Below are 25,955 nucleotides of genomic sequence, written 5' to 3'. Positions count from 1 at the left end.
TTAGCACATGCTGCTGTATCATAAGGCCTGTCATTGAGTCAACTGGCGTGGTTTCGAATCCCAGGTTGTACATGACAAGGAGTAGGGTCAACTGTCCAACCTTGTGGGTGTTCTCCGGGTCCTCAGGTTTCCTCACACTGCTAAAGACCCCTACACGCAAGCGAATTATTGAAATAAAATTAAAAACCATGTTAGTCCCGAAATGACCTAGTTTGTGTCGAGTGGACGTTAAACCCCATTTCTCTCTCTCTATTCATACCGATTCCAATCCCCAACAACCAGTGTCGCCACAAATTATGCCTTCTCCATAAATAAAACCGCAAAAAAAGAATTTCAAGGGACTGGTCCATAACTCAGACTATAACTCCGAAGAATGCGTAGTGACAATATCCTACTATACTTTGATTGTTTTATTTTCCAGCAAATAGAATTTTTCAAGCTTTTGCTGCATTTATCTTTTTCTTGGCAGATTTTACATAGTTTTCAAGCCCTTTTTATCAGGTCACTCGATGAGAGAGATGTGTATCCCCAATAACCATGTTTGGAGATCATTTATTTAGATTTGTTCACATCAGGGGTGGGTGACCTAGAAAGATCAAATTACTGTATTTTTATTTCCATCACAAAACTGGGACTATTAATGCAACTAAAATTACTAAAGAGAAACAAACAAATTTGGTATAAAAAATTTATTCAGATTTATCTTTTCATGTAAAAGTTTGAGAAATCACAGAAAAATGAGAACAATAAAGTGAATCCACAACCAGAAACGAGTGGAATTCCGAAATCATCCGCAGTAAAAACATCATCTTAATACGGTATCAACAATAAAATGTTTAAAGATAATGTAATAAATACAATGAGAGAGGTTAATTATATAATGGAATATCTAACATATTTCTACAATTTGTGGACTTATATTTAACAGACAGCATAAAATTTAACAGCTATATATATATATTCCTTATAAAATATCTAATATCTAATATTCATATATTTTGATAACTTTTAAGGATAATTTTATTATATTATGACCTTTATTCATATACAAGTACTATTAGTGAGACTGTGACCTTTATTAATGTAATCAACATGATCACTATATAAGATCTTGTTAAATTGTAGATTCTAAATTCTTACAGTAAATAACAAACTTCACCTATTTTTATTGCACATCAAAATATATATTACATAAGAAAAACACAAGTTTCACAATGCCAGGCTTAAAACCATGTACCGGTGGCCTTAAAGGATATTAATTGTTGTAACCATTCAATGGGCAGATTGATCACAGAAATATATGTTCATGCCATACTGATTATGACATTAACATAGAATTTTCATTCTGAGATTTGTCTGTATCTATTAGATGTGTAAGTACTATTTTTAGGAGTCGTGAACATGACTTAATCATACAGATACTATGTAGATGATCCAGTATCTTTTAGTCAGTTTTACAATTTCCGAAGCTCTAAAAAAAATAACCTCCCACAAGAGAACACATTAAATATTTGTTGACTTTCGACAACTAAAACAAATGTTTACACTGCATATGAATGAAGTGAAATGAGAATGAAAACAGAGATGTTTACAAGAAAATAATAACTGTACAAATTAATAAAGCCAATATCTATATATACACTTTTAAAAAATGAATTAAAAAGTAAAATGAGCATTATATAAATATATACATATCTACAAACAACTAAAACAAGACTAGTTTTATACCTACTAATCTAACGTCATGGAATGCTTTATTTTAATCCTCATACACATACATATATATTTCTGCTAAATCTAACATCCAATCAGATTTATCCAAACCTACACCAACTGATCAAATATTGATTACAGTAGTAATGCCAAAACAGTCATTATGCAAATTGAAATATTAGTTATTTGCATCAGGCATAAGAATACCTCTATAACATATATTACATTAAAAAAGATGTACAGATCAACCTTGTATAACTTTTATCATATTTATATATCTTTTCAATGTAGTATAATGTATAGTTTATATAGATTTGTATTACTCTGGAAAACCTGTACCCTTGAATATTATAATTTTACTATATATATAATTCTATCTACAGGCCTATATATTATTAACTGTCTATTATAATATAACTAACTGTTTGTGATAATATCAATGAACCATCAGTGATAATATCAAAGAACTGTTTTTGATAACTATAATGAACAGTTTTTGATAACCACAATGAACTGTCAATGATAATATCAATGCACTGTCAGTGATAACATCAATGACCTGTCTGTGATAATATCAATTAACTGTTTTTGATAAATACAATGAACAGTTTTTGATAACCACAATGAACAGTTTTTGATAACCACAATGAACTGTCAATGATAATATCAATGAACTGTCAGTGATAACATCAATGACGTGTCTGTGATAATATAATCAAGCCGTGATAATACTAATGAACTGTCTGTGATAATATCAAAGAATTGTCTAAGAACCCCAAAACCATTTATGATAATATCAATGAACAATTTAGACTAAAATTGAAGATTTTATGGTTAAATATCAATGAACAGTTTATAATATCAATGAAAAGTTTATGATATCACTAATCTGTTTATGATAATATCACTGAACCATTTATTAAATAGAACTGTTCTATGATAATATCAATGAACTGTTTGTAATATAGAATCCTTGAAAACCCAAATATTCAATTATTTTAGTACATACATTAAAATCAACAAGTTGTGGTTAAGATAACTTATCATATTTATTTTAAAATCACCCTAAGCATAAGAGTTTTATTTAAGCTACATAAAACCCAATTAAAATATCATTCTATTGAAATAAAACTTAAACTGTTTATGGAATATATTATCTGTCAGTATAATGTTGATATTCCAGCACAGTAAACACATCACCAGAATAATAATGTAAAACAGAAATTTACTAGTCTTGAAAATTAATGTCATTATTAAAGATGCATCATGTAAGAGATAATTCTACCTTTTGCATATCTTTCTTTTGTCTATAAAATTATTAATTAGACATTTATTCACATGAATAACCCATAAACAACTCTCTAGACCATAGGATGGTTGTGATTATGAAACATCATCACTATTTAATTATTTAATTTAAACATGAATAATCAAGACTTTGTTTATTATCGGAACAATGGTAGCAATGAAAATCAAGACTATGCTATTCATTAAATGTTCATAACTCTGCTCAGAAAAAAGTAATTTGACTGAACTTTGCCAGCTCTTTATCTTAATCTTACAAAATGCATCTTTAACTAAATTGATATAAATGTATATAAAAACGTCGATCTGATGTATGAAATTACTGTTGTAAATTTAACAGGGTAACTCTTTTACAGTTTTCACCATCAATGAAACTGAAATTTTAATGCGATTGGGAATAGATCCTAATTTACGAAAAAAAAGCTCATTGTTATAAATTCTTGGTTTACACAATGTAAAAGTGTACAAAATAAAATAAAATGAAGAACTATTACATATGGTGAGTTTTATACTTCAAATGGCAGAGTCTCATCTCTGTGGAGTGAAGACTTGGTGTCTGAAGGAGTTACCAGTGTTTAATATTATTGTAGCACATTAATTTCAGGTCATCATAAGTAATTTGCAATTTGTCTGAGGCTAAAACTAAAATGTCTAATTATTTGGATAGTAAGAAAACAAGAGGTCCCTTGGTGTCATATAGAGAGGATTCATACACTTGGCTTTGACAACGTTACATTTAAATACATGATTTGTTATGACATAATAATAAATATATGATTTGAGCTAAAAATGAAAGAACGAACTGAATTTAATTTTCAGAAGAGTTTATACAAATGAAAAACAATTACAATGTACATTTATACAGAAACTTAAAATCAAATAAATAATATTAACAGAGAAATACAAATGTTGTCATTTTGCATCAGAGTTTTTTTAAAAAGAGTATTTCACAAGAACTTCTTTAAGAAGATGTTGTATACCTGTTTTCCAATCCATTTTTTAAAAAGGATTTACGTTATAAAATTATGGTCTTCTTATACAGCTTTATTCTGTATAACAGAAGTAGATTCAACTATCTCGGACCATCTCATGAGTCATACTTTAACTTTAACCTTTCGATATGACTTTGTCACAGAGCTTTCTCCCTTAGTAACCATTCTAGCTGGTATAAGGGGCCACCTGACATTACTATTGGGAATACCTTTTTACTTGGAAATGTATTCAAGATGGCACTACTTCTTCTATGTGACGACACTCCGACTTAAGTTTGACAAATTCTTTGGCAACTTCGTCATTTGTCCTTTGAGATAAAATACGTAAAATAGTCCAACCAGTATCATCTAAATGAACACGTCTGCCTAATGAGCACCAACAAGCACAACTACCTTGTTCAATAATTTCGCGAAGTTGCATCACGGCTACACCTATGAGTCTATCTTCTCTAGCGAAACAATAATCTTTAACACATATATGAAGTTCGTATGCATCAGGTTCATCTTCATTACCAAGAATACTGAAATAATAATAAATATAGTAGACTGTTTACTCATCTGTACAATACCTATTCTAAAAATAATATTACATTATCTTTATTTTTCCCTACAACAGTAACTCTTCTATAGCCTTAAAATATGAAACCACAAACATTAAAAAATTCTTAATCATTGGCTGAAAGTTAAATCTTAGTACAAAGTTTTGATCTCTTAGCCAATGAAAAAACTGCATTCTAAAGTAGCTGTTGCCTTTTATATTTTTTACATTGAAGATAAGAAAGAAATACACCAGTAACTTACAAGTGAAAAGTCTCGTTATATTTAGGAGACCAGTTGTTACTTTTAGATTTTGTGGAATGTTTGCGTTTTTTATCACTAAGATGTGGTCCAATGAGATGAACTTCAACGAAGGGTCGAAACATTCCTGTTGTCTGCCATTTTAAATCATTGGCTGCTACCACTGGAATACAAATAATTTCAACAAATATTAGCCTTCTTTACATCACTTTCATTCATTATAAAAAAAATATAATTCTTTGATCTGACATAATTAGCTAATAAAAATACTGAAAAAAATTGACATATAGATTCTTCAATGAGGCTCAAGTCAACTGAGTATGAAAATGTGCAACTCCAGATTTGAAAGTCAACCCTATTCTTTCAGTGAATTATATTTGTTCTCATTTGATCATTTTGTGAATACACTGACCTTTAACAGTAACTTTATGTTCACCAGTACCAGGATGTGTAAATAAATCAACTTGTATAGACACTTCACCTACAGCATCAGCTGTACTAGGTTGATCTACAATATATAAAAAAATAAAAATATCAGTCTGCAAAATATTCTTTTACACAGTTGAATTTTGTATGTAATTTATTTTAATCATCTCATTGGACTAAATTTATCTTGAAGTACGATGTGACTGACTATTTTTAAACAATTAGTCTCCATCAACTGCATTTAAGGCAGGAAGGTAAAACAAAACTTCCCATTGGTTAAGGAAGGCTATTATATCTAAGACAAAGCGTACGTCAGTGTTTTTGCTGGGGATAGAAAAAAATTGTAAAAAAACCCCAAGATAAACAAGTTAGGTCGATGACTTTAATTCTTTCAGCAAGGGTGTCTTTCCTGATTTTCTTCTTTCTGCAGCATAACCAAATCTTAGCCCTTGCCTTGCATAGATGACATCTGTTGAACTATTAATATTCTCACAGTCAGATAACCGATCTATATTGATGTCTATTTATTTCCATTCTGATATGTATACACTTTCCACTGTTTTGGGCTGCCATTCTAAGTGACAATATCATTATCTGGCGAAGAGACACAGACCTTATTGCTGAACTGGAGTACTTATTGTAAAATAATCATATGATATTATACATGGTATTATATATTTACCTTGTGATGTTTGAGAACCAACAAATGTTTTAATAAGTGTATCTGTAGTTTGTGTGTATAATGATAAAGCATATCGTAATGATTGTAATTCTGGACTCTTATCAAGGAAGGTCTTCTTTAAGCCTTGACCACCAGCATGGAAATATTGTTTAATTGTATCTAAAGCCATATCTAATACAGCACACTGCTTTGGACTTAGATTCTTTTCCGCTTCTTTTGACATATCCTATTTAAAGAAAACAATTGATATTTAACATTCATAGCATTTTATTCATCCCTAGGAATTTAATAACATATTCCACATGAAAAATTACAAATTCTTAAAACTGAAGTCTGAAGACCAAGGAAAGTTTAGGTGTTGACATTGCATCAAAATTCACAATCTCTGTTTAGTGTTTTTAACGTCTTATGACATATACTTGTATATTAATAAGTGTTATTTGACGTGAAAAGTACAGATTATGAACAAATATAAAGATATATATCTAAATGTTAGTAAATTATTTCTAAGATGGTAAAAAGATTATAGAAGTTTACTAGAGGAGTATTAATAGATATCAGAAGCATCCAAATACTTATTATTCTGTTTCTAAAATTTGTGCATCATAAAAAAAAAATGTCTTGATATGAAAATAACCCCTTCTCCGTGACTACATGTGCATTTAGTTATAAATAAAGCATCTTTAATAAAAAATTTAATAGTTATATTTCCAAGCTTCTCCCATGTTAAGAAATCAAGTTCGATTAACTACAGGCCTATTTCCAAACCTATTGATCAATTTTAAGCTATGCATCTATGAAATATTTTTGTCTTCTAAATTCTATAGGCCTACATTTTTTTCTTTAGATTTTGGAGGCTCACACAAATGAAACATACAAATAAGGATGCGATGTGACTGAAAAATAAACAAACAAAAAAACTAAAGTTATGGAGATCATTTTTTTTAAACAAAATAACTAAAAATAATTGGGTTTAACAACTAGGTCTGTGAAAGCATATATTGAACAAAATCTCTTTTTTTTTTTTAAGATCTTATAAATTTGTCTAATAACATATGTATAATGGATAGAATAAACAAAGGAAACTGATAATCATGCAGACATCTAAATGACAAACAACTTGACAACACTGTGGGTATACCAGGAATGTTGCTTGCAGGGTCTTGACTTGTTTCATAGGGTTATTACTAGGCATCTGGCTCACATGGTTCAGTAAAATACGAGACATGTCCTCAATCTTAGCCTGAGCGTTACCAGGTAAGGGAAGGAGCTGAAAACATGAGTAGGAGAAAAACTTGCCAATCATGCCACACACCAGCCAAATATTAATATCAAAATACATGTAAATAGAGAAAAATACAGGACAGAAAATCACATGAACAAAATCCATCAACACCCCAGTTTTAGGTTTTAAAGTGCTGTGACCAAAACACAACATAATATTACACTCTTAACATCCCATACAGTTTATACATCTCTCACTTTACAGATCCAGTTTGATAAATCTTGCGACCATTGGTCACAAAAATCTCATGTGAACTTCAAGTCTGTCTCAAGAATTGTTAAAGATTAATGATCAGTCAAGTTTTAGTAATGAGAGCAGAAGTTACTAATGTTAGTGAGTAATAATTTATATATGCTATCATTTAACTTTATAATTAACATAAAAATACATCAGATATGGAGATTGGTTTTGGAATGAATGTCTTAAAATCTTGTAGAATTGTAAAACCTAATGTCATCTTAGAATATATTTGTTAGTGCAAATTTAAGGTAAATATTTTTATATGAAATTTACAGTAAATATTTTTACATAAAATTTACGATAAATATTTTTATATCAAATAAGAGAAATGAAGCACATATATATATATTTGCTGTTATATTATAAAAGCTGTATGAATTGCAAAAGCTGAAGGTGTTAGGGGTTTTGATCAAGCTAGGAATACCCCCCTCCCCGTCTAACTTACACCAGGTAGGGCAAAAAACCTGGTTAATTCCTCCCATTTATTTCCGTCACCCGTAACAGAAGAAAGAAGCTGAAATAAAACAAGTCACCTTGAAGACGTAAAAGGTTGTTAGATTAAAGAACACCTCAACAGACACCTCAGTAAATTAAGTTACATTGTTATATGTAAGTTAGATTATAATTAGACAATCATTACACTGTTATTTTTTAAAATCATAACAGTAGAAAGAAAGTTTCCATTTTTAGCACCATAACTATTATTTTACAGATAATTGCAGATATCAAAAATATGTAGGCCTACTAAAAGGACACCGAGCGGATTAAATAATAATATTTCATATTTTCAAAATATGTTCCAATAAAATGATTTCTAAAAATACTAATTACTCATTTCAAATTTTTTACTAGTACACACATATAAATATTGAAGACAGATATAGCGCCAAAGTATCACATTTTTTTATGCTGTATAAAATCTGCAATTATTGTTTGTTTTAAGAAAGAAATTTGACAATTTGAGGTGTTCTTTATAGATTCATAGAAAATGTCCTAATAAACCAAAGAATTATTTCTTAAGAATAGATAAAATAATAATTGGGGAAAGTTATGCTCAAGATCAATCAATCTCTTTTTTTTTTCCATCTCCAAGTACAGGATAATTAAAGAGCCAATGCACCCATATTACCAGTAATAAAAACCAATGCTTAAATTTGCTTGCTTTCCCTAGGAGACATTTTAAATTTGTAACAAAATCATTTTGAAAAAAATATTAGGTCTTTCATTTTAACACTATTTAAAGAGGAATTAGCACTCTGAAATTCTTTCAATTTGACTCTCAGTTCTTCTTTAAAAACAAATGTCTGTTAAAATATAGAACAAAATGATTTTGTTACAAGTATTTGTTATAATAACCAATCCCAATATATTTAATTTGTTATTTTCTACATGATTCTTACCGCTTCTTCTCTCTTAATACAAATATACAGAAAATATAATTAATATCACAATAGCAGTAAATAATAAAAAATTGTATAATCATTAGGCTATACAAAAAAAAGATATTCTGGTTCTCAGACAATCCTTCCTAAAATCTGATGAGGGAGGGAAGCTTTTATATTTATCTTCTTATTTTATCAAAGTATCATTTCTGTTGTAAATGACTTCTCCTAAACATCATGTTTCAAGGCACTCATTTTGTTGATCAGATGTATGATTATCCAGTACGATTTCATGATTGTCAATAACATTTATCATGGTTGCATATTTGATAAATGAGCCTCTCAGCTGTACATTTCCGGATTCATTCGAATTCTTTATAGAGTTACTTCATGTAACATGGGGAAAACATTTACGTACGATAATTAATGAGACCATTTATATTTTTAAAAATAAAAGCAGGTAATGTGGCTCCCAATTGACGTGGGAGTATCTGAGAACCAAAATATTTTTTCATGGCCTTAGGAAACATTTTCTTAAAAACTCTATTTTAAGTGAAATTCATTTCCACTTCTATATCACTAGCATGATAAATAAAAATTGGCACCGATATTTCTGGAATCATGTAACTTCAGATATTAAATTTGGAGAATATTACCATTGGCCGTAAACTATAATACAATATACTTTTACTATTGCCTTTTTGACAGTGTTCAACAGTTCAATCATTTCTATCCTGTCTCATATCTTAATTAGTGACTGTTGTACTATTTAGTACTTCTGGATACTTTCTAAATGACATATAAGGTATAATAAAATAATTATAAACCGAAGAGTTACCTGTCTTGGATCTGATAGAGGGGGTAGGACAACTGTCTTCTCCATCGTATGCATCACTATCCTCCATAATTCCTAAAATTATAATATAACATACTTCTATGTATCCTAAACCAACATTGTAACTGCAACAATTAGATTCAAATCTTGAAACTCTAATTGATAAACTGTTGTTCAGGTAATTCCCGAAAACTGAGTTTACAAATTGAGTAGGCTACTTATATACCTAATTAATGGATTTAGAGCATAAATATGTCTCAGAATGTCGGAGAAAATAATGAAATAAAAACTCATTCAGTAAATAAAACAGCAACCTAATAATTATTTCATTGCAAAATATCAAGAGTGACAAAAGGTTCAATTGTGTAATTTGTTCAGCGATAAAACATATACACAACGGTTACAAGAATTATCATGTTTTTGAGCAGTTAGCAAGTATCTTCTCCAGCATCCAGTTCCTACATGGACTTTCATGTCAACTGATTTAATAGATCTACTGGTATACATTTCTGACAATATAAACCTATGTTCTAGCAACAGATGTTTAACAGTTTTGGTTTAATAGAAGTATTAATTAAAAACACCAGAGTTGTGTCAACTCTTTTGATTACTCTGCCAACAATCATCCATAATTGCAATCAATCTGATAATGCTCTTTTCCATTGCAATGGGAATAGAAAATGATATTCCAACTGTCAGAAGTTCATTTACATGTACACCTATGTACACAAAGGACCTTGTTTTGTTTTTGTTCATCCCATTTAAACGATTAGACATTGTTACTTTTTGGGAATAAAACTGTATCCATACTTTCAATGAAATAAGCAAGAATAATGATGGGCTCACCTTCAGTAAACGTTTGAGCACGGTTTTCTCACAAACTTGAGCAAACATGGAAAGGCTGTGAATTAAAACATGCAGGTTTGACATGCAGGGTTATTACTTCCATTATTATACAATTAGTTCTAGGACTAAATAATGTCCAATCTAAAATCATTACAAACAAATTCACATCAAGAAATTTATTTTCTCTCATAATTTGATTTAGTACTGATAGCAGAAATATTAATTAGTAATATCATTTAAAAATATAAAATTATTATTAGTATTTATCAATTTCTCATGCAGAGTATAATCAGTATAACCCTTTCAAGCCATTCATTAAGCACCCTATTATCTTTATTGTGAATCTATAAAATAGTAGCACGGTTTTATATATATTTATTTCGATATCACATACCTGCCATCTAATAAATCCATTAATGGACGAAGAACCATATCAGATTCTTGTTGAATTGTCGTGCGTTGACTAGGCTGTGACAAAGAAACTTGCCCAGCTCTTTTAACTTTACACAATAACTGACCTAATTCATTCATGCTCTGTTGTATCTGTGGCTCCAGACTAAAAAACAAAAAAAAATAATACCATTTTTTAATCATTCCATTTTTCAGTTGTAATGCAAACGTTTTGTCCACTATTCAAAGACAACAACCAATCAATGGTTTGGACAACTCTCTTTTTGAATGCCTGACCTCAGACCTTTTCTGATCCATCAAAAATAACTAAACATACTTGTCAGCTAAACCAAAAGTGGGAAATGGAATATGGCTAGGAAAAATTAAGCAGATCCCTGTATGCACACATTCTATAGTCATGCATCCAGTGTAGTGTGGTACTCCTGTCTGTCAATCATCATACTATTAAAACACAAATACTCTCTCATCAAACATACTTATAATATTTCTTTAGCAATTATATCTATATGGGACCATATATATGGTCGTATTTAAAATTGGGAATAAAATTATTATAAGAAGCGGTTTCCCTACCTCTTTGAAAAGATTGTGCTCAATTCATCTAAAACACCATTTAATTTCTGCTGTAATTCTTTCAAAACTTCTGCAGCATCAGAATCCAACTGAAATAATAAAATAAATATATAAAACCTTGACGAAAATGACAAAAAGTAATTTCATCTAAATGATAGTGTATAATGGATTACATATTTCTAGTACACCAGATACCACAGATGTATAGATATATCAAATATTTACCTTTTCTCCACCCATAGCTTCAAAAACTTTCTCTAACTGTACTCTTAACTGTTGAATATTGTTCATCACTATACAAGCCTGTAGGAGAAAAAATGACATAAACTTATATTCACTTTCTATTGGATAATCTAGTGATTAAAACAAAACTTTACGTGGATATACATACATTATAGTTATAACCAAATTCATAATAACTTCTCTCCTTCATGTTTATAAAATTGTGCGGGAGCCATAAAAAGTTCCTGATACCTTGAATATATGCAGTTTAAAAGTAAACAAAAACTGAAAGTAGTTTATTAATCTCAATATTTAGGAGAGCGATTTAGCTAATTTGCAAGAGTCTTTAATGACTCCTTCGAAGTAAAGTCAACGAGAGTCGAGAGGAGCAGGAGAGAAAGCTCCCCTTAAACGCGAAGGACTGTAACTTAAGAGCTGAAGGACTTACCACTTTTTGCCGACTTGTATACTTTTCGAAATCTCTACGTACAATATCTGCATAGGCTAATAGCACTTTATTTACTGTCTGTACAAATAAAACAAAATATAATCAAAAACATGAGAAAGAAAGGCTCAACTGAGATAAAGAATCTTATTACAGGTGGGCTCTGTAGTACCTTGATCACTTAACTTCTGCTTCCAAAAATGTGACATTGCAGGCAAGACCCAGAAATCATAGTGTTCAATGGTGGATTATTATAAAGTAGTCTCACAAAAAAACTTTAATGAACTTTGACATGGAGACTTTATGTAAGCACTCTGCATACTTTTCTGTTTATTAATTTGTGAGGAGGATACATGGTGTATTAATCTTATAGTCTTTTACAATATTGTACATACCTTAGCAAAACGTTTCATATATCTTTTAACTATTTCCGGATCAGGACATTCTAATTTCTTTATAACATCAAAACACTGATTTAACTGTGTAAAGACGTCAACCACTGATGTAGAGAAGAGAGCATGTTCAGAACTCTTTTGGAACTGAAAAAAAAATACATATACCACAAATTTAAAAAAACACATCAATAAAAAAAATGATCAATTTACAAGGGATGATAATACAAATGTATTTTTTGTCCTGATTCTATGCACTATTAAACTGCTATTTATCTATATTTGTAATAATGGGTCTTTGACCTTAACTTATTTAAATAAAGATTATTATTATAAAATTGTTACAACTTACCCCATCTTTTCTATCTCTATCATAAGCACCATGTAAATATTCCATTGAAACATCATCATTCTCATTTAACCATTGCATTACAAATGGTTCAAACCATCTAAAAATTATAATATTGCCATTGTTAATATCCCATATAATCAATGTTATTTGGTTCAACATTTGCCCGGGCATTAAAGGGACAATAACACTCTGGCTGGCTTGACAGCTCCAAAAAAAAGCCTTATTCTAAGTACTAGATGTGTTAGTGTCCTACCTGTTGTGTAAATTATCCATTAAATCCTATTTTACTTGTCCAAAGGGTTCAAAAATATTTTTAAATCCAAGTCACATTTGAAAAGCTTTACGTCAGACATTTCAAATCATTTAGTTGAATTTTTCCAATTTTTTAAATTAGGTGTGTTAAGATGAAATTTGTATCATCAATTAATTGGAATATTGTAAAATAGTACAATTTGTTGACCAGAATAAAGATTGGGACATATTATTCAGTTACAACAAGAGTGGTATTGAGCCTTTAATTATTATGGACCATTTACAAGGATCATTTCCTGATCTTCCCCAGCTGTATCACTGAGATCTAAACTGACTTTGCACTCTTATAGGACTCTTCAGCCCTCCAACCACTTGCAGTGAAAGGGTCTTACATCACCTCTTTGGAATTCATTCTGAAGAAAACATGGCCAGCAGTAATCACCACACCTACATGATCGCTGTAAACAACAGCCTCTTATTTTATTACATAGTCTAAGCTTTTTTTTAAGTCACAATTCAGAAAAGAGCAACATTCCAAAATATATAAATAAACAAACTTACTGTGGATATTCTGGAATAGTTCCTTTATATTGAGGCACATTGGCAACATAATTATTACACAACCATTTTACTTTAAAATGGAGATTCATATATTCAGAACTTTTACACGTTCTGTCTTTTTCATGATCTGAAAATGATAATATAATATTAATAATCAGTGATCCACATATATTTTTCGAACAAGCTTCAGAGAATGAAAATTATGTTTCTCCGTTTCTAGACACATTTGACCAAATCATTTATTTTATGTTATGTTAATTTTGGTCTAGAATATCAGCCATGTTCTCAAGCTGACTGAGAAGTTTTCTTACCTTTTAAAGACATACATAGATCTTGAGAGAAGAGACTCCACATCATAGAGGCACTGACCTGACCCACATTTAACTCCTGAGGAAATCTGAAAAGATAAAGACTGGAGTAAAAATTTTGATCTCTTGAATTCATACAACTTCTCATTCACACTCCCTTCACATTAACATCTGACTGATTCCCTTCACATAAACATCTGATTGATTCTCATAGTTACGGTATGTAATATTTCTGTATACTGCCACTACGCATAACACCAGATCTACCCAAATTGTCTAAAAAATCTATAGCATTATGAACCTGCTCAATCTAGCTTATTTCCTAATCTTGTCAGATTGATATTAAAGTGACAGGAGCTTTGGTGGTCGAGTGGTCTAAAGTGTGTGCTTTAGACTATAAGGTCTGTCACTGAGTCAAGTGGTGTAGTTCCAATCCCAAGCTTGCACATCCTCCAGTTTCCTCCCACTAAAGACCCCTACATGCAAGCGAAATAAAATTGTACCCTATGTTAGTCCTGAAATGAACTGGTTTGTGTCAAGGGGAAGTTAAACCCCATTTCTCTCTATATATTAAAGTAAAAGTAGTTTAATTATAAACAGCACATTAGAAGAGATTCTAACTTACTGATTTAATACTGATGTGTAACTGTTTTTATCTTCTTCTATAACAGAAACTATTAACGCTATGATTTTATGCCAGAAATCTAATGTCCGACTACTAGGTTCTTCTGAATCTGGCTGTTCATTAGGATCAGCTTGAAACTCTCGCTGATATAGTTCATAACAATTATCAAATAAAAACTTATACGTTGATTTAACACATGCTATAACACAATCTTTAACAACGGTACCAGCTCTCGGTGGACTCGTTAATTCTTGTACCTGGAAAATCAAATAATAATAATACTGGACATTTTAAAATAAATTCACAAATAACAAAACTTCTAGGGTAATACTCGGTGCTTCAAAATTTTCTAAATAGCCAAAAACCTTAAGTTTCAACATGCATATTGGCTTTAAACAACACGAATCTCTGATATAAATATCCAATAGACAGTCCAACACCTTATCTGCTCAACCTCCTAAAAACAAATGTTCAATCTTACCTTCATTCTAAAGAAAGTAATGCTAGTTAATAAATCTACGGTTGATTTGAGATCTTGAAGGCGGGCAGGGTCGGAGGCTTGAAAATTATTCTGAAAAATAATTTTAATGTTGTTCATCATCTATAAAGGTAGTTTTGGTAAGTGTAAGCACAGATATTACATGAGTGTTTAGATGTTAATCGTATAATAATATCAACAATCAAAGAACTTAATATATTTATACAGGTCAATAATAATGGGCTCAGGTCTCAATGATATAACTGGTGATTTTGCAAGCCACATATATTAGACTGAAGTGTTTCATGTTGATGTCACTTTATAGTGAGGTTCAAGTGTATATAGAATAGTATATATAACTTACCCTATACATGGACAGATCAATCCGTAATGAATTGTGTAGTTGATCTAATAGTTTAACAAATTTCTCTTTCTGTAATACAAACACAGCAATTAACAATAATAACATTTATGGATTGTAACGTTTAAATAAACTATTTCTATCAAATACCATGTTCAACACAAATGGTGAATGCAAATACTGTAATAATTATCCATGAATATTATAACCAGATATGAATTGAAAAATTTGACCAAATGTTATCAACTTTATTCTTTTTAATCCTTCTAGGACAATTGCAAGCTGTAAAACTGTAATGTTTCACCACTTGACCAACAGCTTTTTCTGTTAAATATAGTACTTTTACTCTTTAAATAACATTATATATCTACATAGGCATAGGGTAAAATCACTGACTGCTCTATTTTGTCTGAACCCCACCCTGTCCACACACAATACTCCTATGTATATCTATCAATTTTCGAAAGATCCGAAGTCTCTTCAATTAGACACTGTCAATTACAAAAGAATACTTACTCCAAAATTTGAGGCAGCAAATCTGTCACTAGCAGATACTGCCGTAGAGGCAGTTGTATGTGCATAGAATGCGTTGATATTGGCTAATAGAGTACTCATAACAGCAGGCACACCAGGGCACATATATTTGGTAGAGAGACACGAAAAATGTCTAAAAACAGAGAGGTTACATGAATTATTTATTGGGAAGGATTAATTTTAATATTTCACTGAACTAGCTATGCTCAGATCTCACCAGAAAATGAAAAGTGAACATTTGTTGATTTGATGTGATAACAATATAAGTTTTATATAGTCAGCTGTAAAGTAATAGTATCCTAAGACACATATTATACTACTGGTACTTTAAAGTCGCGAATCATCCATGCATTTTTCAGAAAATATCTAATTTTCCACTGTTAAATCCATGCTAGAATGGACTGGAATTGATTATTAACATTACATTTTTACACTTAGATAACTTTCCTAGTTGGATTAAATCTTATTTAGAACAGGCCCATCAAAAGATTACATAGAAAATTATGAGTGGTACTTGCTCATATCCTATATATTGTTTGACATGGATCCTGAATGTTGAAAAATTTTTGTAAATACTGATTAGAATTGAACCATATTTGACTAATAATACATTTAGAGATTCAACTGTTACTATATTGTAGTTTGCAAGGGGTTAAATATCTCTCAATTGACGATCTGAGACTGAATTACATTACATAATGCATTGTCATGTACCTATTCTGTAAAAAATTGTCTTCAATTCATTGATTCCAAAGAGTTTTTTTTATAGAAATCTAGGAATTTAAACAGATGTTTTCTTCTATATAATATTACTTACGTCATGGCCTGATATATAGATTCTATACCGTATCTCATAGCAAATTCATCTACTATTTCTTGTGATGGTTCATCATAATAGATCTTCCATGCTTCATCCTGTTAATACAAATTGTATCTAGTATTTTATTGCATAAAAATATACAAGAACAATAAAGAGTTTATATTTTCAACTTTGGGGAACATCTATAGTCCGACAGCATGTCGACAAACCTGGAAATATAGTCCATCTAATGATTTTTGATGGATTATATATCTTCAGTATGTGTAGAAATCAGAATTCGGATGATGCCACCTTGGCATCCTTTGGGAAATTAAAGTATTCAAGATGGCCGTCATGAGTCATTTTCTGGTTATTTACTTTAATTTAATGTGGTACAATTCAGGACAAATTCTCTCTGGCCTCGGTATGAAGGTGGTTTCTGTAAGAATTTGACCTGCTCAATCTAATGAGCTTGGGTTTCCCTCCTAAATAGATGGCTAATTCCGCTATGGGGCTAAATTCACATTGGCAGCTCATATTTTGAGGTAAACTCATAACGGTCCCCAAATACGGTGTGTAATATATTGAAATAAAGGTTTTTATTGTCAATTACTTCAGATATAAATATAAAAACATGTTTGACCAAAAGGTGTTCTAACCCGATGATATTCTTTCCCTTATTTTCTTTTAAAGACACAAATTATACAGGGTCAAACACAATCAAATAATTTCACTCTGTTGTCTAGTGGAGAAGGTGACACGGATGGGTGTCATAGTGGATCATTATTTATGCTTGACAATTCGCTCTCCGTAGCTTCTGTTCGCATGGCTCTGTAATTTGTGCTCTTAGTCCTGTAATACATACGTTTTTACATTACCGGTTCTATTTTCTTCCATGGTCTACTAAACTTAGTTATTTTGTTGAATTTAGAAACCATGGTGGTCTTTCGTTCGGTCTTGGCACATTTCACGATTCAGATATGAATTCGGCGAACCCGAAAATCTATAGTTTAATACATTATTCATATCATTATGTCTTGCCAGATATGGCCACCATTTTGAATATGAGCTCAACCTGAAATACTTTTTGGTCGGAACATGTTGTTATGTTTATATCTAAAAGTAAATGACATCGAAAACCTATAGTTTAATATATTGCACAGCGTTTTTGGGGACTTTATGAGTTTCCCCCAAAAGTGAGCCTCCATTTTGAATTTAGTCCGCTAGTGGAATTAGCTATCTTTTTTTAGCAGGAATACCCAAGTTCATTGGATACAACAGGTCAAATTCTGACAGAAATCACATTCATACCGAGATCTGAGATAATCTGTCCCGAATTTTACCCCACTAAATTAAAGTAAATATCCAGAAAATGTGTGTGTGTGTGTGTGTGGGGGGGGGGGGGGGGGGGGGGATAGCCGAATGGTTAGCACGTGCGTGCTGCACTGTATAATACGGTCTGTTATTGAGTCAACTGGCGGGGTTTCGATTCCCCAGTTGTACATGACAAAGAGTAGGGTCACCTGTCCAACCTCGTGGGTTTTCTCCGGGTCCTCCGGTTTCCTCCCACTTCTAAGGACACCTACACACGAATTATTGAAATAAAATTGAACCATGTGTTAGTCCCGAAATGACCTAGTTTGTGTCGAGTGGACGTTAAACCCCATTTCTCTCTTTCTTTATCCAGAAAATGCCTCATGACAGCCATCTTGAATATTTTAATTAACCCAAGGATGCCAAAGTGGCATCATCCAGATTCTGAAACTACACATATTGAAGATATATAATTCACCAAAAACCTATATTTCAATATATTACACACCTTTTTAGGGAACTTCATAAGTTTCCTGCCAAAATAAACCTACATTTTGAATTTGGTCCCCTAGCGGAATTAGCCATCAAATTTAGGAGGAATACCCAAGCTCATTGGATTCTGCGGGTTAAATTATTATAAAACCCATCTTCAAAACCAAGGTCTGAGAGTATATGTCACATATTTTACCCCACTAAATAACCAGAAAATGCCTCATGGTGGCCATCTTAAATTTTCTTTTATTACCAAAGGTGCCAGGGTGGCATTATCCGAATTCTGAATCTACAGATATTGAAGATATATAATCCACCAAAAAACATTAGGTGGACTATATTTCCATGTTAAGGTTTAAAATGGGGTTTGGCAACTGGACTACTACCAATTGTTTTCTCATTTTATTTAATCCAACTATAAAACTATGTGTATTATTTAATTTCCCATGTTGGCAGATAAATTTTTTATCTTAGGAAATAGTCTTTACAATTACAGAAATGAAATGAAATGAAATGGGGTTTAACGTCCTACTGTTCTGCTCCTAACCTGGGCTAATGAAGATGGGCATACGCCATACAGTGTGCTATGAGGGAAATTTTGCTTTACAATTATATAAATAAAAGGGGTTTTTTTCCAAGGCTTTTGTGTGAACATAAATAGAAACAATAAAGATAGGTTGCCAGGCAACGAAACATACGCCCACAGCAGCTATATCGTCTGGGCAGTCAACAAGAGTTGTCGCATATTTTTACTTTTTTCGGTAATGAAACATTTATAATACATTAAAATCTGATTAAGAGTAACAACTCATTAAGTAATTATCAGAAAACCATTAGAATTTGTTTGGTTTTTATAAAGTTCTGTCCCATGCTAATGTTTAGTATACAAAACTTTTAACATCATGGATTTAGCTGTTCAAGTCATAAAGATTCATTGAAAATCAATATACTTGTTCGTCTCAAGACCTTAAACTCTGTGTACCAATCTGAAGTCAATCGGATGATAACTTTAGCCTCTAGAGCGTCACAAGATTTTTCAAAGTGATCAAGGGCCATAACTCTGGCAGTAATTATCCGAAATCGTTGAAAATCAATATGATTCTTCATCTCATGACCTCAAACACTATGTATAAATTTAAAGTCAATCGGATATTAACTTTAGCCTCTAGAGCGTCCACAAGCAATTGTGGACGCCGGACGGACGGACGGATAATAATTTTAGCCTCTACAGCGTCCACAAGATTTTTCAAAGTGATCAATAGGATTCTTTGTCTCATGACCTTAAACTCTGTGTACCAATCTGAAGTCAATCGGATGATAACTTTAGCTTCTAGAGCGTCCACAAGATTTTTCAAAGTGATCAAGGGCCATAACTCTGGCAGTAATTATCGGAAATCACTGAAAATCAATAGGCTTCTTTGTCTCATGACCTTAAACACCGTGCATAAATTTAAAGTCAATCGGATATTAACTTTAGCCTCTAGAGCGTCCACAAGATTATTCAAAGTGATCAAGGGCCATAACTCTGGCAGTATTTATTGGAAATCACTGAAAATCAATAGGTTTCTTCATCTCATGGCCTTAAACACTGTGTATAAATTTGAAGTCAATCGGATATTAACTTTGACCTCTAGAGCATCCACAAGATTTTTTGAAGTGATCAAGGCCCATAACTCTGGCAGTAATTATCGGAAATCGGTGAAAATCAATAGGCTTCTTTGTCTCATGACCTTAAACACTGTGTATAAATTTGAAGTCAATCGGATATTAACTTTGACCTCTAGAGCGTCCACAAGATTTTTTGAAGTGATCAAGGGCCATAACTCTGGCAGTAATTATCGAAAATCACTGAAAATCAATAGGCTTCTTCGTCTCATGACCTTAAACACTGTGTATAAATTTAAAGTCAATCGGATATTAACTTTAGCCTCTAGTGCTTGTGGACGCCGGACGGACGGGCGACGACAATATACAACCACATTTAAATGTGGGCGTATAAAAATGACAAAATAATCACTGGTTTGTACACATGAATGGTTTCCTTTTAAATTGTGTTGTGTTCAATCGCTAAATGCCACTCAAGGATTATAAATAGAAACAAATATATAGATTTATCTAAACACAATATAGAATATCAATTTCACAACCAAGTGACATAGTTCATTCTGCAAATATTTTTTTAGCAAAAGTTTTAAAGCAGAAAGGAACAAGGTGAACTGAATATATTTATAGGGTAAGTTTACGACATGATGACATTAAGGACGAACTGAATATAAGGAATATAGTAAGAAAATGGTATCAATGATTTTCTATAGGTGAAAACATTTGACACTTAATCTATCACAGAGTCTAACATTTGTAAATAAGTATACAGATGAAATGGCTTTAAATATCAGGTGTAAAAAAGCGGGGATTAACATTTTACAAATCAGCGATGTTATATATACATGAATTAAGAGCACAACTAAAATTATCAATTTGAATTCATAACATTCCAATTTTATTCTACTGGTGACCGAAAAGAGTATAATTATTTTATACCATGTTACGATTGAATGTTTTCCCCATTGATATCAGATTTTTCCAACCAGCACCACAAAATTTAACCTTGCTTTCCATTTGAGCATCAAACAGTGATACATACAGGATTTCCAAAATGGGAGGTGTCTATACAAAATTATAATTATTTAAACTAATATCAAATGGTAGCATTATTTTGTTTAAGAGAAGCAAGTTATTGAGTGTGGATTAACAGCCCCAAAGTAGTGTGGGCTAGACCATAGTCCAATAACCTCTCTGCTAAAAATGCCACTCTTACAAAAATGTTTGTATACTTTAACCATGTTATGAAATCAAATGAGGGAAGAAAAACATGCTACATGTGCATGCATATACATACAAATCGTTTATCTACCCCCTTAGCATCAGGTAGTTTCACTTCTCCACCAGCCTGTTCACATAGGTAATGAAATAAATTCTGGAAAAAAAAGGAAAATAATAAACAGGTTAAATATGAAATAATAACCAGTCAGCAAAAATAATTACAACTGCTCAAGATAGGATTAATACTGACAAAATATGTTCTCCAGACTATATCTGTTATGCATGGCTTTAGCAAATAAACTGTTTTATACAATATTTGTACATTTGAATAATTCCTACATTTAACATACCTCATGAAGGCAAGTATATTGAACATGATAAGGTGCAACTTTTTCTTCTCCTTTTATTTCTACACTAATATGAAGACGAATAGCACCGGATACAGCCGATTTATCTGTACGCTTTTCTGAAAATACACAACAACATGTTAAGTTAAAACAGAAATATGAATATAACACAAATAATATCTTTATTTAGTCATGGTAATTAATTACAGAATGGTGCATTTAATCGATTGTGTGAATGAAATGGAGGAAGTCTCAAAGCTCTTTGAATAATAGTTTCAATGCCAAGCTTGTACGTGACGGGGAGTAGGGTCATCTGTCCAATGTTGTGGGTATTATCCAGGTCCTCTGGTTTCCACCCACTGCTAAAGACCGTCACGAGCTAGTGAATTATTGATATAAAAATAAACCATGTTAGTTCCAAAATGACCTAGTTTGGATCGAGTGGATGTCAAACCCCATCTATCTCTTTGTTTAATATACAATCATGATATATGAGGTCAGTATATGACTTTAACATCATTACCCTGGACTTAGTATATACAGAGGTTTTCTCACCCTCTTATGTTTAATATACAATCATGATATATGAGGTCAGTATATGACTTTAACATCATTACCCTGGACTTAGTATATACAGAGGTTTTCTCACCCTCTTATAGGGACTTATTGTCCCTATAAGAGGGTGAGAAAACCTCTGTATATACTATTGTCCCTATAAGAGGGTGAGAAAACCTCTGTATATACTAAGTCCAGGGTAATGATGTTAAAGTCATATACTGACCTCATATATCATGATTGTATATTAAACAAAGAGATAGATGGGGTTTGACATCCACTCGACTTATTGTCCCTATAAGAGGGTGAGAAAACCTCTGTATATACTAAGTCCAGGGTAATGATGTTAAAGTCATATACTGACCTCATATATCATGATTGTATATTAAACAAAGAGATAGATGGGGTTTAACAGCTCCAGATAATAAAAAAATAGCCTTATTCTAAGTACTAGATGTGTTAGTGTCCTACCTGTTGTGTAAATTATCTATTAAATCCTATTTTACTTGTCCAAAGGGTTCAAAAATATTTTTAAATCCAAGTCACATTTGAAAAGCTTTACGTCAGGCTTTTCAAAACATTTAGTTGAATTTTTCCAATTTTTTAAATTAGGTGTGTTAAGATGAAATTTGTATCATCAATTAATTGGAATATTGTAAAATAGTACAATTTGTTGACCAGAATAAAGATTGGGACATATTATTCAGTTACAACAAGAGTGGTATTGCGCCTTTAAGGTTTATAACTAAGGTCACCCATTCAACCCTCAAAATCTATCTTTATCTTAAAATTATATTTCTAATGACCAGGAAACATATGATAGATCTAAGACATTCAAATTAAACAAAACAAATATTTTTGTCTGTCAACCAGTAAAATGTCAGCCATCTGAATGCAGCCTGCACATGACAGGGTAAAATAAACGTAATATTGTAATTAATAAGGAACATATCAATTAGTGGTCTTTGCCTCTGTAATATCCATAATTTTTCTCAAGATTTCTCCCTTTAACTACTGTCCTGTTAATTGATATCAACACTTACCTAAATTATACCACACATCCATTTCACCACTGAGTGTTCTAACTTCTATAATAGTTTGACCTAAGAAATCATCTGACTCTCGCGTTAATTTCTGTCTAAGTTTAGATTTTAAATCATTATCTTCATCCCTAGAAACAATAACAAATAAATTAAAATAACTTATTTAAAATACTCATAATGATGTATCAATTAGGAAATATCAGCAAGGAAATTTAGATATTGTTATTGCTTTAACACTATTCTTTCAAACGACTTTTCACAGCAGAATAACTTGTAACTCGAAAGAAATAGTCTGGCAACGAGGCTGGTCAGTTCCACAATGAAATGTGGTTACATTAAAAACACAGTGTATGTTACGTCTGTTGTTATTATTTCAAAAAGTATTTTATATAGATTCCATGGTTGTCATTTACCACATGGAAAAGGTAGATAACTATTCATTTAACACAACGTACAATACCCGTATCATTTGCTTGATAACGATGAGAGTATCCTCGACGAAACGTCGCTTAGTATTAAACTCAGTAATTGTGTATCCATAAAATTATACCTTGTGTTAATATGTTCAATTACTAAATGCCAATCAAAGAAGAAATCTATTCAGTTTTGGTATTTTGCATTTTGCTTTTCATACAGTTATAAAGGAAGTCTAAATTTAACTACTTACCAAACCCTAACTTTAATTCTATCTGATGAATTATGGCACTCACTAAAAATATAGACAACATACACACATTTAATATAAACTTCTACTACTTTACAATACATTAAATTTCCCTTCATAATTTAGTACCAATGTAATTTATTTAGAAATATAGAAGCCTCAATTTTGTTACTTTGATTGGTTATACGTTTCTTTTCTAATCTGGAATAAAATTCAAAACTATCTGCAATATATCAATTTAGCTGATTCCAACAACAGTTGATGAATTGATAGGGAATACTTACAAATAAAATTTCTCATTCCAGAAAGGATTCAGATCTTGTGGAACAGTTTTTGTACGTTTTTTTACTTTTCCTACTTGAACTGTAACATAAGGATCACTGGTACCAGTTTTATCTTTACCAATTAAACCCTGGGCACTTATCACTGTAAATATCATAATACATGGTATAATATATATACACATAACATCTAATACCTATATAAAATATATAATATGTATTTAATATTCACAATATTTAACTGTATTATTAGGAAATGCACATTTATATTTAAAACAAACAACATTATCATTTATCTACTTTTCAATATATTTCAAATTATGTTTATTTGAATTTATTTTTCAGTTATGGCACCAGTATTTTACCAAAATATATAACAATGTTTAAACTAATAAAATATAATACAAAACAAACATTAATCAAAGTGCGAAGAGAAAAATTAAAGAACAGTTTAACAGATATTAACCATTAAATTATTCTCATTTGCATGCTATTACAACACAATATTATAATATGCTACAATGTAAACTAATAGGTCGTTCAGATGCGTTTGTTTAAACTAGTTTAAAAACACTAGACAGAGGTGTGTAGTGGTCACACGTAATATAAGCCAAACAAGTTTAACTATTTTACCGCGTTGGTAAAACAGAGTTAATTAACCATGAGCACATGTCAGCATTTTTCTAGGATAATAATTCACTGTATGTACCACGATAAGGTACCTTTTATTAAATGTTTTTTCTAGGTAAAGAGCCAGGTTTTTTAAGTCAATAAACTGGATAATCTTTTATTAAAATTATACAATAAGCGAAAAGTATTTATGCAAATAATATTCAATTAAAAATAATAGAAAAACCAGAATATTCCCAGAAATATGTATTGGCTACCTGTGATGGCCACCTTGGCAGACCATTTTGAAGTTCCATCTAAAACAATTTGCTTAGCAGCTTTTGTATGTCCTGCATGCAATGTTGGGTCAACCACAAACATATGTCTGAAAGAAAACTACTAGTCTACAACAAGCAACAAAACAACATACAACAACTATACAAGTATCTAACAACAGTCATATTTCTTCTCATTTCATTAAATTACATGTCATAATGAAATAACAATCAATCTAATTCAGATTATATCTTTATTTTGTTGCATATATATATGGTTCTGATTTTGCACACAACATAAGTGATAAGATCAGTGTTTACCGTACACAAATGAGAACACAAAACAATGATAAAAGTTGTGAGATGGTATATAAAGTAAGTTTGGTAAAATAGGAAAAAAGTGAGGCTAAAGTCCATCGCTAATATCTCAAAAATATAGATGACACATACTAATTAATTGCACCTTTTTGAAAAGTATCAAGCAATCAAACTAATTATCTAATCTTAGTCTAAGCAGAAATTGTTCACGATCGATCTTAGTCATCACTCTCCATCAGATAGAATCAAAGTTACCTTTAGCTATGTTTAGCTTTAACGGCAAATGTTATCACTATACTCAGTCAAGACATTCACCTAACGAACATCTACACCAAATTTAAACATTCTACCGCGATCAGAAGGAGTTATTGTGTTCCAAAGTCTCAACCAATTAGATTGAAGTACCCACTTAGCCTA

General features: G+C 31.3%; 1 protein-coding gene across 10 annotated transcripts in view; it reads right to left on the bottom strand.

Annotated features, from left to right (window-relative positions):
• Positions 1–674: 674 nt before the first annotated feature.
• The window catches only part of LOC126819765 (protein unc-13 homolog B), a 124,796-nt gene continuing 99,515 nt past the window's right edge, over positions 675–25,955 (bottom strand). For 3 of the 10 annotated variants that reach the window (XM_056100329.1, XM_056100336.1, XM_056100337.1), the window contains 26 exons: positions 25,224–25,330; positions 24,340–24,481; positions 24,059–24,100; positions 23,392–23,519; positions 21,797–21,912; positions 21,523–21,600; positions 16,836–16,933; positions 16,001–16,151; positions 15,488–15,556; positions 15,127–15,216; positions 14,646–14,902; positions 14,024–14,109; positions 13,713–13,839; positions 12,900–12,996; positions 12,551–12,694; positions 12,159–12,236; positions 11,714–11,791; positions 11,489–11,577; positions 10,899–11,060; positions 10,505–10,559; positions 9,662–9,733; positions 7,058–7,186; positions 5,917–6,142; positions 5,221–5,316; positions 4,812–4,971; positions 675–4,531 (listed from right to left, as the gene is read on the bottom strand). In XM_056100329.1, coding sequence (XP_055956304.1) covers positions 4,240–4,531; positions 4,812–4,971; positions 5,221–5,316; positions 5,917–6,142; positions 7,058–7,186; positions 9,662–9,733; positions 10,505–10,559; positions 10,899–11,060; positions 11,489–11,577; positions 11,714–11,791; positions 12,159–12,236; positions 12,551–12,694; positions 12,900–12,996; positions 13,713–13,839; positions 14,024–14,109; positions 14,646–14,902; positions 15,127–15,216; positions 15,488–15,556; positions 16,001–16,151; positions 16,836–16,933; positions 21,523–21,600; positions 21,797–21,912; positions 23,392–23,519; positions 24,059–24,100; positions 24,340–24,481; positions 25,224–25,330 — 3,169 coding nt within the window. In that variant the 3' untranslated portion in view covers positions 675–4,239. Of the gene's footprint in view, positions 4,532–4,811; positions 4,972–5,220; positions 5,317–5,916; positions 6,143–7,057; positions 7,187–7,886; positions 7,956–8,841; positions 8,854–9,661; positions 9,734–10,504; positions 10,560–10,898; positions 11,061–11,488; positions 11,578–11,713; positions 11,792–12,158; positions 12,237–12,550; positions 12,695–12,899; positions 12,997–13,712; positions 13,840–14,023; positions 14,110–14,645; positions 14,903–15,126; positions 15,217–15,487; positions 15,557–16,000; positions 16,152–16,835; positions 16,934–21,522; positions 21,601–21,796; positions 21,913–23,391; positions 23,520–24,058; positions 24,101–24,339; positions 24,482–25,223; positions 25,331–25,955 lie in introns of all 10 variants that reach the window. The other 7 variants (XM_056100332.1, XM_056100334.1, XM_056100333.1 and 4 more) reach the window with 7 other exon arrangements.

This window comes from Patella vulgata, chromosome 4 (genome assembly GCF_932274485.2).
Source record: "Patella vulgata chromosome 4, xgPatVulg1.2, whole genome shotgun sequence".
Taxonomy (NCBI): Eukaryota; Metazoa; Mollusca; class Gastropoda; family Patellidae; genus Patella; species Patella vulgata.
The sequence above is the reverse complement of the archived record's forward strand: the minus strand, read 5'-3'. Positions and strand labels throughout refer to the sequence as shown.